The sequence below is a fragment of the Drosophila sulfurigaster genome, chromosome 3, assembly GCF_023558435.1.
Source record: "Drosophila sulfurigaster albostrigata strain 15112-1811.04 chromosome 3, ASM2355843v2, whole genome shotgun sequence".
In the NCBI taxonomy this organism is placed as follows: Eukaryota; Metazoa; Arthropoda; class Insecta; order Diptera; family Drosophilidae; genus Drosophila; species Drosophila sulfurigaster.
Genome location: NC_084883.1, coordinates 22651316 through 22668521, shown reverse-complemented (window position 1 = coordinate 22668521; position 17206 = coordinate 22651316). Strand labels below are relative to the sequence as shown.

The 17206-nt window shown below is 39.9% G+C and overlaps 5 protein-coding genes across 11 annotated transcripts in view; 1 reads left to right on the top strand and 4 right to left on the bottom strand.

Annotated features, from left to right (window-relative positions):
* Positions 1 to 17206, bottom strand: part of LOC133844128 (proteasome inhibitor PI31 subunit) — a 90934-nt gene that overhangs the window by 46486 nt on the left and 27242 nt on the right. The gene's annotated exons all lie outside the window — the stretch shown is intronic.
* The window catches only part of LOC133844130 (uncharacterized), a 52701-nt gene that overhangs the window by 29405 nt on the left and 6090 nt on the right, over positions 1 to 17206 (top strand). The gene's annotated exons all lie outside the window — the stretch shown is intronic.
* Positions 356 to 6487, bottom strand: LOC133844113 (E3 SUMO-protein ligase PIAS1). Of its 7 annotated transcripts, XM_062277956.1 has the most exons (9): positions 6193 to 6486; positions 4604 to 5332; positions 4301 to 4541; positions 4005 to 4239; positions 3771 to 3934; positions 3610 to 3695; positions 3396 to 3543; positions 2926 to 2992; positions 2662 to 2851 (listed from the first exon to the last, which is right to left on the bottom strand). In XM_062277956.1, exons 1-9 carry the CDS (start codon positions 6304 to 6306, stop codon positions 2833 to 2835), a joined length of 1803 nt encoding a protein of 600 aa, XP_062133940.1. In that variant the 5' UTR covers positions 6307 to 6486; the 3' UTR covers positions 2662 to 2832. The 7 variants fall into 7 exon arrangements, with proteins under 7 accessions (XP_062133941.1, XP_062133942.1, XP_062133938.1 ...); XM_062277957.1 differs by lacking the exons at positions 2662 to 2851; positions 2926 to 2992 and adding an exon at positions 356 to 598; XM_062277958.1 differs by lacking the exons at positions 2662 to 2851; positions 2926 to 2992 and adding an exon at positions 802 to 940.
* On the bottom strand, positions 6979 to 17094 carry LOC133844115 (GTPase-GDP dissociation stimulator vimar). Its single transcript, XM_062277962.1, has 4 exons — positions 16675 to 17094; positions 8986 to 9894; positions 8538 to 8924; positions 6979 to 8474 (listed from the first exon to the last, which is right to left on the bottom strand). Exons 1-4 carry the CDS (start codon positions 16679 to 16681, stop codon positions 7870 to 7872), a joined length of 1908 nt encoding a protein of 635 aa, XP_062133946.1. The 5' UTR covers positions 16682 to 17094; the 3' UTR covers positions 6979 to 7869.
* LOC133844124 (dnaJ homolog subfamily B member 1) lies at positions 13114 to 14758 on the bottom strand. The gene is made up of 3 exons (XM_062277975.1): positions 13760 to 14758; positions 13484 to 13653; positions 13114 to 13399 (listed from the first exon to the last, which is right to left on the bottom strand). The coding sequence occupies exons 1-3, from the start codon at positions 14611 to 14613 to the stop codon at positions 13230 to 13232; spliced, it is 1194 nt and encodes a 397-aa protein (XP_062133959.1). The 5' UTR covers positions 14614 to 14758; the 3' UTR covers positions 13114 to 13229.

Below are 17206 nucleotides of genomic sequence, written 5' to 3'. Positions count from 1 at the left end.
GTTCAGGTCGAATGCTACGTTCTCCTCATGTAAAACCCTTATGAAAAAAGTCGGTTCAAAACGTTAAAAAAAACTGAGTGGCAGTGGAAATAGGCTATTACTCTGTTTACAGTATATCATAATTTAATTTTCATTATTACATTAAAATCATAATTTAAAAACCAAGTATATATTTATAAAATAGCATTCAGTATATTCAAGTAGGGCTGCACAACAGCCGATCAGCTGTTAAGTTTTACAAATAGCCGGAGCTGCCAACCGGTTAGAAATAAAAATGCAAATTACTGGCAGCGCTTATATATATCTAGGCGCCAAGTGCGAGCTGAGATTTAAATTTCAATATTGTATTTATTTACGTGTATTTTATTCGTCATTTTGTACTCAATTAATATTAAATGTATACATTAGGTCTTGAAGTTACTAAAGTAAATGATAAATTGTCAAATGTGTTTATGTTTGAAAGTCCAAAAACAGAAAAAAACTTTTCGGCGTGCATAAATTCTTTGGGGCTTGTCGCCTTTTGCTAAATATGTTTATGGCGAGTCAGAAAGCTCAATAACCGAAACTTCTTTTTTATCCACCGGTAATTCTTCTTCATCTGCAAAAAAGAAATTAATTAAAATGAAAAACACTACGAAAATGAAAGATCGAAGTAGAAAATTATAACTAAAACTTAAAAAATTACATTAATATGTAAAAAAAGTTTCCAAGTGCGTTGCACAACAAATAAAAGACAACCGTTTTTCAAAATATTTAGTTTTAATTGCAGATTAAAATTACTTATAAATAATGTACTTATGTATTAAACCCCTCATGCAATGGTTCCTTGATTCTTGTTTCAAATTATAATCTCGGCAGCACGTTGCTTATATATACAAAGGTTTAATGTGTTTTTAACTTTTGGTCATTGGTAGATCGTGCATACGCATAGCTGGCGTGCCTAAATAAATAATTACAAAGATGAAACAGTATTATACGATATTTTTGCTTTATTATTGAGAGAAATTTACGCGTTACTTATGTTCCAGTTGTGAAATTTGTAAATTTATTTTTATCTTCGTTTTCAAAAAGATAACATACATATGCAGTGTTAAAAATACAACTGAAGAACAATGCTCCTTGTTTTTTATGATAGAAATTGAAAAACAATATTAGAATGCAAGTGAGTTAAGCATTCAAGAAATTACGATAACTTAGCATCTAAATTATTCCCGAACATAACTTAAAATTGAAGCGATTCCGATTTTATTTCGTACGTAGTTATCTGAATAGGAATTACTGTACGCTTAATAATTAACATTTGATTTATGATTTAATATTAAACTAGTGGGTAATGCATAGGTCTATTTGTTTTTGTGTGTATTGTTCTCTAAAATGATATACTAATACGAAAAGGGTATGTGGCGTATACAACCCAATAAATTAAGTAAGTGTTGTTCTATCGTAGTTGTTGTGTGGGTGTTTAATAAAATTAAATCTGGCTAAGAAGCGTAAACTGTGTGAAATTTCTTATATATAAGTATTTATATATATGGATGTGTGTGTTTGTGTTTGTAATCAAATAAAGACAGGCAAAGAAACAGAAATAAAAGTCTACATAGAGAAGAGATGAAATCAATCAAAATATAAATAGATTAAGTTGGAGGCCTCAAAGTTACCAAGTATAAAGTATTTAAACTGTTGACTTTAGGTATAGTATATGTAGGAACAGTAACAACCGGGCAGCAAGCAACACGTTTCAAGTATTGCAAGCGAACAACAGACCATTTGTGTATGCGCAACTTCAACAGCAAGAGCAACAGCATTTGCTACTTAACTGCGATTACATTACAGTGCAACAATCTAATTGAATTTGTATATAAAAATATATATATATTAAAAAATGTATACGAAAGATGTGATGAAAGTGAATTAAATAGCCTCTGAGATTGTGAAATGAGTGTTGTACTCAATAAATGCCAACGAACAGAAATTGGTCGAAAGAGTGAAAGGCAAACCAAAAATCGAAACAAAACAAAACAAAATTATATGTTAAAAAAGTAAACAAAAAGATGGTTTGTGTGTAGGTGTGTGATTTTGTGAGTGAAGGTGTGTGTGTGTGTGAGTGTGAGTGAGTGGTGAGTGTTTGTTTACAATTGTTACATTTTCTTCTGTTACAGAAAGAGAAACAAAGAGAGTGAGAGAGACTCTATGGGCCCGCATTTGGATTCTGAGCTGAGGCGGACGCCGTGGCAGCAGCAGCCGCCGCCACTGCAGCCAGATCCAATAGTTGAAAATGCTTTTGATCCGCAACCGCAGCAGCCAGGGACTCCAATAGACTGGCATGAACTGCTGCTGATGGCTGATCTCCAAGCAGCATTTGCTGCTGTTGCTCATGCGTTTCAGGTGACAGCGATGCTCGCAGTGCTTGCTGCTCGGGGGAATCTTTTCATGGAAGCACACAAGGAAGAGAAGAGAATAGAATATACATATATTTTCAATATATATATTTTGAAAAATAGAGAGTAGAGAGATAGAGTTGGAGAAAGTAGAGAAAAATTCACAAGTTATTACTAAAAAACGTTATCATTTTTATTGCATAACACGCGCGATTCAAATTTTGGGCAGAAAACACGGTCTATCTGTGGAAATTCGCTGTTCATCTGCATTAACTACAAATAATTATTGCGAGTACATTGTGTGTATATTTGGTGCTTGACAAAAAATAAATACAGATTACAATAAGAGGAAAACAAATTAATTTGAACATAATATGATAGCAAAAACGACAAAGAATATTGAAAACTATTAATATAGAATTTTGAAATCAGTCAAACGCCCATCATACGATTGTCACAACTTATCCATCTTACTGCAAGTAATATTCACAATAGAGAGATATTGAGTTCGAGTTATATTTTTTATTAACCCAGCAAGACAACCTACCGTGACTGTATAGTTTTGTAAGAAATGCGTGTGTATGGTAGAGGAAGGTTTGACTTTTTGAAAAGAGCTACGAGAATAAAAAAAAATTGCATAGTAAAAGGTAATTGATTGTGTTAGTCACCTAAAATTGCAAATCGGTGATTTCACTTACATATACCAGATATGTATTGTAGAAGATGAATGAACTATGTTCTTAGATGTTTTCGACCTTATTTAACCCAAATGTTATGAAAACTGCAACGGATAAACTAAGCGAGGAAATAGAACACAGAATGATTCGAGTCTATCGTCTTTTTGGAAAGCGGCAGTGTCAAAAACGTGTATGTGGATAAATGTGTGTGATGAATGATATATGGATATTGCCTTACGTCTGTGTATAGTTAACCTATTCAGCGATTTCTACATTTTGAACGTTTAAATGTTGCCTGTTTGTTGCTTTACTGCATTCTACAAATATGGATCCAACGTACCAGTTTTTTGCGGCTGCTGCGATGAGGGATAGGCACGTTGAGCAGCGCCAGTACCGTTCGATGTGGAGGTGGCAGCCGCTTGTTTAGCTGGAGGACGCCGTTTGGCCAGCGGCATATCATCATCAGAATCACTTAGGGTAAGGTCAACCTGCATTAAATCATAAAACATTTTAAATTGACACTTGGTTTGGTTTTAATAGCATTCAAAACTTACTGTTTCGCTATTGGATGTAGAGGTTGGTTGATCCTCAGGCGCTGGTGACAAATCAGACTTCATCGGCTTGCTGTCATCGATCAGCTCTATACAAGTAGAATGAAATGTAGTAGATATAGTTTGCAAGGTAAATTTACTATGAATGTATATAGAATACTAACCAACATCGTCTGATATGACCTCAACCTTGGTTGGTTTTGATGGTGTGTCTAAAATCTGAGTTTCACTACGCAGCCCTGGTGTGCTCCAAGAGCCGTCTTGATGCAGCTGAATCTCAGTGTCATCGCTCTTTAGCAGCGATGAGCCTAATACCTCTTGGAAATAGCTGTGAGCAAGAGAAGCAAATGCATTTACAATTTATACAAATGTGGCGTGTTGATATGAGGAAAACCTACCCATCGATTACCAAACTGTCATAGATGGCTGGTTTATCGCAAACCGGACAATTCCAGGTGGGCTTGCGCTCGTTCATTTGCAGGTAGAGACTGGCATCAAAGCACTGAAGATGCGAGCAGGTTGAGGCGCGACACGGCAACGACATTTTCATCTTGCCCAATGGACAAATTAGCGATACCTTTAGCATGGTGGTTGCGATTTCACAGTCCGCATCCTCTGTAAGCTTCTCCTTAACTGCAAATCAGAAACATGTAACTCTTGCCCAACAATTTGAATTGAAATGAATTTAACGTACTCAGACCACGTGTGTAATCCGCGTGCTTTACGCCCTTTGTTTTCATGCGATGCAATAATTGTGTGGATGTAAGTTTCTTTACTAAATATACAGCTAGGCAGTAGCTACGAGTGTAGTCCGGGCACCATTGCACCATTATTGTGTTGGTTACTGTGGGCGACAGTTTCACATTGGATGTAACGTTCACCGGGCGTGGCGGACGTTTTGGTTCCACATTTGGGCGATTTGTAGGAATGACATTCTAAAGGGATACAGAAAGAAAGTAAAAGAGAGAAAATAAAGAATGTAGTCAAATATACTTACAGGTAGCTGACACATTTTGTTATTAACTTTAACATTAACACTGGGCGGAAAACAGTCCTCTTGGTCACACGATGTCTCGACAAGACAGAAACGGAGCTGCACTTGAATGGCATGCTCAATCTTTGAACTGTTGCGTATGTCGCGATTCGTTGCAATCTCTGTAGCCTGCTGTGGCGTCAGTGTAAAGTAAAAAGGCACCTCTTGCACACGCTGTGTGTTGCGCGGCACTAGCGTCGATGGCTTGATCAGGGTGCCGAGCACATCGTAGAATGCCAGCTTTTTCAGGCGCACATCCGGATGGATGGGCATCTGGCTGTTGATGCTGTGCGTGTGCAGGAATGGCATTAGATTGCCGGGCGCACCGCCAGCGCCCACGGGCATCTGGGCGGGATTGCCAGCACCGCCGGGTGGCACTTGGGCGGCTGCAGCAGCTGCTGCGGCGGCGGCGGCACCGCCAACGAGACTCGCATTATTTTGCTGCACGCCGGGCAGCTGCATGTGCGAGTACATTCTGGTTGGATCTATGTACTGCAGCGTGGCGCTTTGTTCTTGTACGGATAGAGCGTAAACTTCTTGTATCTTGGGTGCGAGCAGGTCCAGATTAGTGCGCAGGAACGATACGATGCGACTTTGCAGATCGGTTTTTCGTCCAGCGAAGGAAATGTTCAGAAACGATAAGATCTTTTGCAGCTCTACGACGCGTAGCATCTGCACCATCTGCTCACATTCCTACAAAACAAAAATGGGGAATTTAAGAGTAAGAGAAAATCTTGGTTAGAGTGTAGGCGGGGGCTGATAAAATAACTGTTTCAAAAAGCACGACGCCGCGTATATACACACAATACACAAACACACACGCACATTCACACAATCGCTTGTATAGATATGCATACACATGTAGACAATGACAATTCTGTATGCATTACATGTGAGTTTGTATACAAGTATGTGTGTGCGTACATACACCAAACAGTATATAAAACATTAATACATATGTAAGTACATACATATGCATATAATGTAATGAGAATGTGCTTTAACTCAACAATTCCAAACTTTGCACACTCCAATAATACCGGTAGTACGAGCATTAATTCTTTTGCAAAAAAAAACGAAAAACCACCGACATAGACATTGCTGAGAGATACGCCGACCGCACAGTGGACACAAAATTGCATGTCCCAAATTGTACATTACCTTGAACGGCACGATAGAAAATGCGATTCAAAGGAAGCGGCATTTTTATAATTAAGTTGACCACGTTCTAATACTAGTATTAAGTTAACTAACTACAAATATCTGAAGATGATATTTAACTAAAATGCTATTTTAATTTCCCCGCATTTATCTTTTTAATCACACAAAATTTGTTGTGTCGGAGGAAATATGGCGGATGACAGTGTTGTAAAACATTGAATCCGTTCAACAAATGTTCAACTATTTTGCAATAGATGGCGCTACAATTCAAAGAATGCCTGCCCACATTGGTCACATTGTTTTTACTTATCAATTGTTTTTTTTATGAATGTAAAAATTTATGTTTTGCTAAACTTTCTAGTGCTAAAAGAAACATATTACAGTAGACTTACCTTAAATTTGTTCGCATCAAATGTGTTCACTGCTGTTGGCGCTGAAGATGTCGATTGTTGCTGTGTGGTAGAAGCGGCATTTTCCGCCTGTGTTTGCGAGCGGGTTTTTCGCATTACAATTCCTGTTTTTATTTATTCCAGCACAAAATTTGCGGGTCTTACGAATGTGGACATGAAACTTTAGATTCACTTGAATATAAACACTTTTTCAGCATGTTAAAATAATAAAAAATATATAAGAATTTTCCGTAGCGTTAGCGTCTGACTCTTATTATAGATCAATGTGACCGCTTTCTGAAATGTCGAAAATAATCTAAAACAATACTTTGAATTGGTTGAAAGTACAGCATACTTTTGCTTAATAGTAAGGTGGTCACGCATCAACAATTAAAAAATATATATTTTTTTAATTTGTGGACTAATCATTTTTTTTTAATTTTACTGTTTTCTGTAAATAAAATAAATATAAACATTTTTTTTTTTTGGTTTTCTCGCTCATTTATTTCTCATGCATTTCAAATTGTATTTGAACTATTTAAATGTACATTATTGTGTTTAGAATTTATAAATATTTGTGTTTCAACGCGTTATATAAATATTTTCTTAAATTGTGCTTAAATTGCCTTATGTGTAAGATTTAAGAAATGTTACTGTTGTTGATGCTGTTGGTTTGCTGTCCACAAAATTGAGTACAATAATTAATAATTGTTAAAATTTCAAATATATTTCTAGTACTATACTTTTAAAAAATTTAGCATATTTTATGCATCTCATTCGAGTTTAAACTATTTTCACTGATTGTTATTGAGTTACAGTTTTTGTTTTGTTTTTATTTTCACGGTTCACATAAAATGTTAAAAAAATTACCATCAACTTGAGTGAGAACTTCGGTGAGTTGTACAATAATATTTCAAAATGTGCAACAATTAAAATTCCTAATTCAAATTACATGCATTTGTGCGTGAAAATGTTGTAGTTTGTTTTTTTCTTTGTTTCTTTTTTGTTAGTTGTTTTAAGTTGTTCTTTTTGGTGTGTGCCAACGAATGTTTTGTATAAAGTTGCAATTAGAAATTATAAGTACAATACGTAAAATACATTTAGTTAATATATTTAGCGATATCACCACGATTTGTTGTTATTGTGCTCTTAAAAATCATGTAACAGAAAAGTTTTTATATGCTAAATTATTAAATATATATACTCATATATATTTATAAATATAAATATATATAGTATATACATAAATGTTTGTATATGTATATATATATATATAGTATATATGTTATATGCATGTAAATTTAATTAATTATACGTTGTATCGTAAATGCAGTAAAAATACGCTTGCGTCTAAAAAATACATTCCCGTTTCATCTTTTCTGTTCATCTGTTTTTTCACGTTTGCTGTGATTGTTGTGTGTGTATGTGTGTGTTGTGTGTTGCATCTACAATCAAGTCTAATTCTGAATCGTTGCTCTAAGGTGGAATCTACATGATGGGCCAAAAGTTGATGTTCGACTTGTGGTCAAAAAGGTAATTCTATCGGTCTATCATTTGTGAGTGTTTGTGCTCGGATTAGGCAACTGGCGGTGCTTTTGGACAGCGAGGGGTCAATACTCGGTATAAATGCAGTGTAGTGCAGTGCAGAGCGACTCTCAACACAATCAGTCGCCACATGCCTTACAAGGTGCAATATTCCGTTAGAATTGGTATGGATTTCAGCAGCTCATTGATGTTGTGCTGCTCGAGATGCGGCACAAGTTTCTCGGCTGTTTTCAACAGATTTATGCAGTTCTGCAAGTTCTCGACAATCTCTTTCGTCATGCTATCCGATGACTTGGTAATCAACTCGGCCAGCTTAGCGCCCACATTACACTCAATCAATTGATCCTGCAGCCTTTGCGCTTGCTCCGGCTCGCCAGACTTCGACAAATACACAACCGAGAGTATACACAGGGCAATCAAGGCTTCGTTCTGCATAACCAGATGCTGGGCCGTCAGCATGCTAACCATGGCTTCCACGGTGCCCTCGTTGGCCAGGAATTCATTTAGACTGCTGCGATCGTAGTCCTGACTGAGTGGAATTTTGTCTGCAATTTGCTCGGCTGGAGCGTCACCCTTGCGTGGAAGAGCATAAGCGATCTTATTGAGATACGCATGCTTAATTAGCCAGGCCATCAGACGAAGCGATTCGCCAGTGACGCCCGCATAGTCGGACGATTTGCTCCAGTGCACCAACTGCTCAATGAGCGTCTTGTTCTTCAGCAGCTCCAAAGCGAGTTTCTCTGCGAAATATAATAGCCATGACTGTCACATGCTGCTGCAACTGCTGTTTAACTTGCACTTACCCTGACCATCTACGGTCATGCGAAGCGTGCCGAGCAGCTTGAAGACAACCGGTGGCTGATGTATTTCCAGCATTGGCAGAATGGTTTGCACCAGACCCGCCTGAATGACAGCATTCTTGTTCGGCTTGGGTATGACGAGATTGCGCAATGCACTGAGCAACGCATGCTGCAGACGCACATCGTCCTTGACGCCATTGTTTTTGGCCAACACCTGGAGCAGTTTGTTCATCGTCTGCTGTTCCACAAAGTAAATGCAGTGGCTGTCGGTGCGCGCAAAATTGCCCAACGCCAACACTCCGGTGGTCAAGAGATCAATGTCTGTGGAGTCCAGCCAATCGACCATATTCTTTAGCAACGGCGTCGTGTACAAATAGTGCATGGACTCATCTACAATAAAGAGATTAGATTAAAAGGACAGTCCATAATGCATGTGCGTGCATCAGCTTACCGCCAGTGAGAACGAGCACAATTAGCTCGCAGGCCAATTTCATGAGCGCACGCGCTTCGCTGGTGCTGGCCAGCGTCTTGTACTTCTCCAGAAGATTGTAGATGGTTTCGCAGAGTCCATCCTTGGCCAGCAACAGCTTGACTTCGTCACTCTCCGCCTGGTAGTGCAACAGCTCCAGACACATCTCGGCTAAATCCGGATTTGTGGAAGCAGCCAAAATGCGCGACAATTGTATATTCAATTGGGCCTCAAAGTTCAGATCGGCCACATTCTCGGTGAGTATGCTGAGCAACGGCAATGTGTTCAACAACAGATCCTCATGCTGTTCCACATTGCTGGCGCCGTTGTCAATCATGGTCTGGAGCTTCTGCATAATGCCCAGCTCCATGGCACGCTTCGCCAATCCCTCGCCGCCCAACAGATAATTGGAGAGCAGACCGCCGCGAACTTTGATGAACTGTGGCGCATTGGCGGCATCCTCAATGGTGGCAATGTCGAGCAACTGCAGCAGTACAGCATCGCCCTGAAGATCGAGTATGAGATCACGCGCCTCATCGTTCAGATAGCAAATGTTGCCAAGGGCGCGACATATCTGTATCGGCAGCTCCATGCTGCCATCTTCGGTGGGCACATGACGCAGGCACTCAAGGAAGGCGGCAATGATTTCACGTTTGGTGAACTTCTTGCGTTGCACCTCCGATTTGGTGATTTCGGCAATGCATTTGGCCGCCTCCTTGCGCACATTTGTGTCCTCGGACTGTGTGAGACGCAGAAAGCATTCGGCCAGCTCGTGTTTGTCAAACAGCTTGGGATCCTTTGTGGCCGAGATCTCGCAGAGTAGCGTCGTTGTCGCATCGCCCTGACTCACGCTCGTCGTCTTCAGCTGCTCGATGAGCTCGTCCATTTCGGCTGGAATCACAATAGAGAAAGAAGAGAAAGCACAATGCAGAAAAACGATTCGTTAAACGTCCAAATAGTAAACAGTAAACAGTAAATAGTAGTAAACAGCAAACAGAAGTAGTTGCGTCTATTTTTGGCCATTATCTGGGTTAAGTCGAACGACACAATTAAAGGGCGGCGCAATGGCACGCAAGGCACGAGTCTGCCATTTGGGGTTGGGGGCCACATCCTGGCCATTGTTTGCCTTGCAAAATTTATTGCTGACGATTCCGGTTTAGCCCATCATTCGCCGCCCCATCCCTCACTCAACTAATCCCATTTATTTGCGAATTGTCAGTCAAACGCAATTTACTCAAAAATTATGTGCAAATGCTTTAAGCGTGCCACATTAAATGCTCATTTTGCGCCCAGGACTCCGCTGGAGTCCACGTTCCATTCTCTACCCGTGGCAGTCGGACAGTCAATTTGCATAAATTCCCGCAGCTGGCAAAGTCAACGCCAAAAAGAAAAACAATGCCAAGGATGCGCGAAAAAAAGCAAAGGTCAAACAACGAGCATTAAATACGCTTCTTTTAATCCTAAATCCTTTCTTAAAAAAAGAAACTTCATAATAATTTGAGTAACATAAATGAATAATTTCAAATTTGATTAATTTTAATAAATTAATAAAATTTACATTCATCTTTACTTTCTGTTACTCTCTTTTTCGAAATATTCGAATTCAATTAATTGTTGATATTAACTAGTTCATATTATATTTATAAAAATCCTTTCTTAAAAAAAAGAAACTTCCTAATAATTTGAGTAACATAAATTAATAATTTAATAAAATTTACGTTCATCTTTACTTTTCATTACACAATGTTTTGAAATATTCGAATTCAATTAATTGTTCATATTATATTCATTGAAATAAATTTGCTGAATTTATATATAAGAAAATGTATGTCAATATTGAATATATGTATTTGTATTTATGTTTATTAAACTATTATTAAAGTTGAAGTATTTTAATATTTTATTATCATAACTTATCAACTTGACTTAAACTTGCTCATAGAAAATGTTTAAAGACATGTTTACCTATTTATGATTGTTAAATTAATCACGCTCAGCTTTTTGAGCTTTTCAAGTCTTTTTGAGTTAGTTTATCATGTAGTTTTTTGTGGCATTAATTCAGTGACAGCTCATACACACGCCATATGCCACATGCCACATGCCGCATGCCACATGGCACATGCTGCATGCCACGTAAGTCCTTAGCCCTTGGCTCTCTTTAGGACATAAACTGGAAAAGCAAACACATGGCCACAAACCCCTCCTAATGCCATTCTGATAAGCTTTTCTGCTCGGCATCCCATCCAGATCCCAGGGACGAGAGTCGCGAGGCAAAGCAAAGGGCAAGGGCCACAACTCGAGCCGGATCCAAGTTGAAAAGTGGCAAATGGCAACTGGTAACTGCTAACAACAACATCAACAATAACGATGAGAGAACTATATAGAGCGGGCCACATTGAGTCGACTTTGTGGAGCATAAATAATGAATAAAAAGTTGCCGGGGCGAAAGAAAAATAAAAAAAAAAATACAAAACGTAAAGAGAAAAACCCTTCAAGTGGTGCTGCATTTGGCATAGAAACAGCTTCTGTCCTGTGGCTGCAACACATTGAAAGCGTGGCAGCGGCAGCGGGAGGGAGGGAGGTAGGGAAGTGTGCACCACTTGAATGCAGACCACACAGACCATAGAGAAATTGTTGCATTTGTCGCAGAGTCGCGTTGAATGCAATTGGAATTGGACAGTCGCTGGGAACAATAACGATGTAGTTTGGTTGCAGCAGTCTGCTGCTGTTGCCACACAACAACGCAACAACAACATCAACATCACATCAAGTATTTGAGTGACAGACATGGCAGGTGCACAGTGCCACTTCCGCCTGGCTACCTCATTCGCTTCCGTCTGCCTTCTGCCTTCATCCTCCTGCCGCGTGCCTCGTGCCACGTGACTCCTTTTATGCGACCGATTCGAACGCTGCCTTTTGCGTGCGTTGGCATTTCATTTGGATTACGGTTTGGGTTTGAGTTAGGAGTAACTGCTGTAACTGGTACTCGTTGGTATTCAGAGTATGCTGCCATGCAATGTGGCAAGTTCGTTAGCTTTTCACCAAGGGGCAAAGCATGCTGTTACTCTCTCTCTCTCGCTCTCTTTTCTGCCCTTCCCTTTCCCTCTCGCTGTCTGACTGTCTGCAGGAATTTGAATTTGCCTGACTTCAAATTTGTGGGGCAATTGCTTTTGGGCCATATTTTCCTTTATTTTCCATTTTTATTTTTGTTTTTCTTTGTATTTGTAGTTTGGTAGTTGCTGCGCTGCTGTTGTGGGCGTGTTTGTTGCCCCCTGTTGTTGCATATTGGTTTCATGTGCAATTTTGCGCTGTTGGCAACCCAAAAACTGGGTTAAGCGAACATCAACACACACAACACAACACATCACGCTAAGCGCCTGACAAAACCCAAGGCTGCTTTTGCAAATTGTTCGGCCCAATTCAACAGTTGTAGCCTAAACATTTCCCCAACTATGCCCGAAATTAAACCAGTTGAAAATACATCTAAATATGTATAAAATGCTCTAGCCTAAGTTTACTCTTTAAGTCAAATATTTCTGAACTAAATTTAGATAAAAGATAGCCGCTAACCTTTTGCATAAAAAGCAAAACTACGGTATTATCTTTAAAATATACCGAAATGTATATTTAGTATATCAATAAGCTACTATAAAATATATCATAGACTACAAAATAAACCAGATTTGTTCTAATTTTTAAGATTTTTTTCTAATTACTACCATAATTTGACCAGTTTTTATTGCATGTACCAAAATTCGAGACTCGAGTTTTGAAATTACACATTCTAAAAGTTTTTTAGATTTGCATGGGAAAAAGGGGGCATGACGTAAATCTAAAACAATCTACATCTGCTTGCAACTTTAGTCAACCATCTCTTATAGTCTCTAAGATGTGGGCAGACAGATAAAGAATATATATACTTTGTAAAAGACTTCTTATTTCTGCCTGTATGTACATATGTATGAAACATTGTACAATATTATAATACCTTTATATTTTACGGACAGCGGGTATAACTAAATTATAACTTTAATTTTTCTCAAAATAAAACAACTTATTTGTTAGTTTAGGATCATTATAGTTTTTGTTTGCAATTCACTGAGAGAAGACTCAGGATCTTTACATACAATTTATTTGTATATTAAGCATTTGTTACATTTTCATAATCAATTCACTAAAACTTGGCATAGATTCAGCACAATTCATTTCTAATTTATTTGACTTGCTCAGTTCCATTCCTCATTGGCGCCAGGATCGTAATTATCGATGATTAGCGGTTTGTACTTGGCCTGATCGATCTTGACGAGAGCATGACAAGCGGGCGTTGGCATCTTTAGAGCGTGATCCCGCAAGTTGCGATTGTTTGCGTTGCGTGCGCGATTGAGCAACTTGTCGCCTGCAAAAGCAACTGGATGAATAACACAGCACAAATACAAACACTCACACACAGAGAGAGAAAAAGAACTGGAAACGAACTCACGCATCTTGCGCTCCTGCTTGCAACTGTACTTCAGATCCGTCAGATACATCTCCTCGATCTGCTCCTCCATGCGCTGCAGTTGCTCCGGCGTTTGTTCGCTGCTCGCAAACTCGGGCGTCACAAAGTAGGGCACTTGATTGATGCTGCTCGTCAGCTGCACGCTGTGGGTGCTGCGAGGCGAGATTTGAAGACGAGATTGTGTGTTTGTTGATTGCTTTGCTTTGCTTGGTTGGTTGATTGGGTTGGGCATCATGTGGCACATGCGCTGGCACTCACCTGGTGGGCGTGAAACTAAAGTTCGGCGCTTTGGCCATGTACTGCAGCGTTATAACTATGAACACCACCGAGGCAGCGAGGCCAATGACCAGCTGCTCGGTCTGGTAGAGCGACTGTGACTGCGGCACACGTTGATTCGCTGGCTGATATGATGGACGACGCTGCTGACTGTATTCCTCCTCCGCATCAAATTCCCCCTCCATTTGCTCAGCATACTCTTCCACCTCATCGTCCTCGTCCGCTTCTCCGCTGCTCCAACGTCGTTTTCTCGCCCCAAAACAATCGCCAATTACCGTCAGCATATTGTAATCGATGCGCTTCTGATTGTCGGTCAATGTGTCGGCTGCCTCATTGATGCGTTGAAAGGCTTCGTCGGCGCCAGGCGCTCGATTCTTGTCCGGATGCAGACGCAGTGCCAAACGTTTGTAGGCACGCTTCACCTCCGAATAGGTGGCATGATGCGAGATGCGCAACACTTCGTAGTGGCTGCGACAACGCAACACCTTCTGCACCACGTCCAGCATCTCGATGCTAAAGCTGTGTGGCAAAGCATTCGATTTCAGTGTGGGTCCAAATGTCTGATCTGGTGATTCGCCTTTCAGTCGCAGACGCACCAAAATGTTCTTCAGCTCCAGCAATGCCATAACATGGTCTTGATTGCTCTCGCTGCTCTTCTTGCCGCTGGCAAGGCCTTTGTTGATCAGGCGCATGGCCAGCTCATAGTTGCCCTCGCTAATCTCAGTTGTGATGCTCCGCAGGTTGGCGGACATTAATGATTTCATGCTGTTGTTGATGTTGTTGTGTTCCTCGTCGTCAGCAGCTTGCGTAAGCAGAAATGTGGACTTGATATACATATGTACTTAACAAAAAACACACAGCTGAAGCAAACTTCAGAACATATAATTTGGGCCAGTTAGCACGACATTAAAGCTGCACGCTCGTTTTAATATAACTTAAACTTATTAAAAATGTATTTACAAATTTGTAAAAACGAAAATCTAGCAAAGATCTGCTAAGCTTACTTGGCAGTCAATGTCTCTTATTAATATTATCATTTTAATTCTTATTATTTCGTTTGAACTATAAAATAAAAGTTTATTTTGTTGTCACTCCCAAAAGTATGCAATGTTTTGTATTGTGATGAAGAAAACTCTAATTTTCACCAGGACTTGAACTTCTTGAGCCTTGGCAATTCCACAAAGTGAGTGCTTGGCCCGGAAGTACACACTTTAAGACAAAGCAAAGATGCTGGCAAAGCTCCAACAAACAAAAAGCCAAAAAAAAAACACTGACAACACTTCAATCCCAAAAGTATGCTTCAAACTTTGTGCGTCCTTCGGGCAAGTGAAACAAACACTGCCAAAGACGTGTCCTTGTGTCTGTAACTCAAAACTTGAGTTAATTGAAATTAATTTCTATGCCAATTTGAATGGGGACAGAACTCAATTAAAACGCCACCCCCACCCTTCAAAGGACGCATCATTCAGCCCATAGTCAAGGCCATTAAGTGCAGACCAAAATCTTATTAGCAGTAAAGCAAAAATAGGAAAGGGCAAGAAAACGAAAAATCACAAGTTAACAGAGAGGGAGAACGAACGAAGGAGAGAGAGAGCGAGCGAGGGCCAATAAATTGGGGCATGGGGAAAAACTAGAAAAATTGTGTGTAGGCTAATCTGGGGTAAAGCTGCGTGAAACGAATGCAAAGCCCGAAAATAATAATAATAACAATAAAGAAGAAAAGGCATTCAGTGAAATATTTCTAGCACAGGGTGTTTCTGTAAGCGATATGCCTTATCAGCCACACATTGGGGGGTGGTTGTGGGTTGTGGGTGGCTTGCTTGAAGTGTCGGAGGACGCGAGACACAAAGGACCAATTAAAATCTAAAGTGAGTTTGGGGCGCAGCTGCCGCTTGTGGGCGACACGAACTCAAAGCGGGTGACGGTGGTGTGTGTGTGTGTGCGTCTCTGTTTGTCTCAAATGTGCGCTGGCACGTACAACTTGTGTTTGTTGATGTTGATGTTGTCGCGCCTGTTATTCTTGTTGTTGTTTTCTTCCCTTTTTTGCGCCAAGGGGGTTGCATGTTAGTGTAATGCCGGTAAAGCAGGCACCTCATGTGCCGCACAGGGGCATATTCATTTATTAATGGGGAGTCGACAGTGTTGTTGGGTTGCTTGGGTGGTTGCTGAAAGGTGGTTGTCAGTTAATGGATCCGAATTGCGGATGAGAAATGGAAATTCTGATTGGAATAGACTTAGGCACAGGGTGTAATATGCAAATGGCGATCTAACCAAGTGTGACCATGTGTAAGCGATCCATGTGTGGCCATCTTTGCTGAACAAGTGCAGACCAAAACATCATTATCAACAACAACAACGAAAGGAAGGAAGAAAGGCAACAAATGAGGGAAAAGCGCGTAAATATTGATTTTTCACACATGACTCCCCGACACAAACGGCAGCCTGCAGCTGCAACACAGCAACGTCTGCAACAGCCTCCGACTGCTGCCACTTTACACAACTTTTGTAGCCGGCAGCAGACAGACATACACTCCAAAAGCACCTGGAGAGTGGTGTCGACGATGTGGGAGGGGGGATGGCAGGTCGGAATCTGTTGTGCATTCAGTGCAGTTCGTAAAATATTAAGACGCACATAAAATGTACACATTCTCATACTTTACTTTAGTTGCCACATTTGATTGCACACACACACACACACACACACACATGGGGAGGTGAACATTACAAACAGACACACACAATGACACGCATGAGTTGCATTTGTTTATACTAGGCATAAAATAAACGTGCGTCTAAAACGTTTTTAGATCTGCTTTGTTGCTCGAGTTGAACACAGCACATGAATTAAGTTCAACATGAATAATTTTATGTTTTTTCTTTTGCTATTTATTACTCACTCGCCATGATTGTTGTTATTTATTGGGTGCTGTCGCCGGGGTTGTTGCTCTGTTCTTCTTCTTCTGCTATTGCTGCTGCGCTTAGCCGCCTTTAGTGTTATGAGTTTATTCCAATTTCCCTGACGAGAACGCTTTAGATTTACTTATTGGGAGGCACACAAATTAACTTGAATTTAAGGTGACTCAAGTGTTTAAACAATGCAATGTGGGTTAATCACAAAATTGAACACATTTCACAGCATTTGTACGATTGAACATGCAATCTGTTGTCGACCCGCGTTTTTGCACAAAATACCCGCATTGACTGCGGATTCACGAACTATTTTTAATATATAATTAGTAAGCGTTCTTTAATATTTGTATTTTTTGCGTTTTTTCCGACGACCATCTAACCGCGCACCAACAAGACTAGCAGCAGTGTGACCGCAAGCTGTAAACCAAAAATATGTTTATAAAACTGACTAAAGAAATACCATTTTTACAGGGCAGATCAGAGTGACCACGTTCATTTCAGAATAAAATCTAATACTTT

Bases quoted from the DNA above. Each gene is read 5' to 3' on its own strand.
- LOC133844115 (XM_062277962.1), bottom strand. The intron at 8,925-8,985 runs GTAAGCTGATGC...TCTTTATTGTAG, and splicing joins TGTGCTCGTTCTCACTGGCG to ATGAGTCCATGCACTATTTG. The intron at 8,475-8,537 runs GTAAGTGCAAGT...TATATTTCGCAG, and splicing joins CATGACCGTAGATGGTCAGG to AGAAACTCGCTTTGGAGCTG.
- LOC133844113 (XM_062277954.1), bottom strand. From the start codon at position 6,306: ATGCGAAAAACCCGCTCGCAAACACAGGCGGAAAATGCCGCTTCTACC. The intron at 4,240-4,300 runs GTACGTTAAATT...TCTGATTTGCAG, and splicing joins GGATTACACACGTGGTCTGA to TTAAGGAGAAGCTTACAGAG. The intron at 3,544-3,609 runs GTAAGTTTTGAA...GATTTAATGCAG, and splicing joins CTACATCCAATAGCGAAACA to GTTGACCTTACCCTAAGTGA.
- LOC133844124 (XM_062277975.1), bottom strand. From the start codon at position 14,613: ATGTATATCAAGTCCACATTTCTGCTTACGCAAGCTGCTGACGACGAG. The intron at 13,654-13,759 runs GTGAGTGCCAGC...CTCGCCTCGCAG, and splicing joins TTTAGTTTCACGCCCACCAG to CACCCACAGCGTGCAGCTGA. The intron at 13,400-13,483 runs GTGAGTTCGTTT...TTGCTTTTGCAG, and splicing joins CAAGCAGGAGCGCAAGATGC to GCGACAAGTTGCTCAATCGC.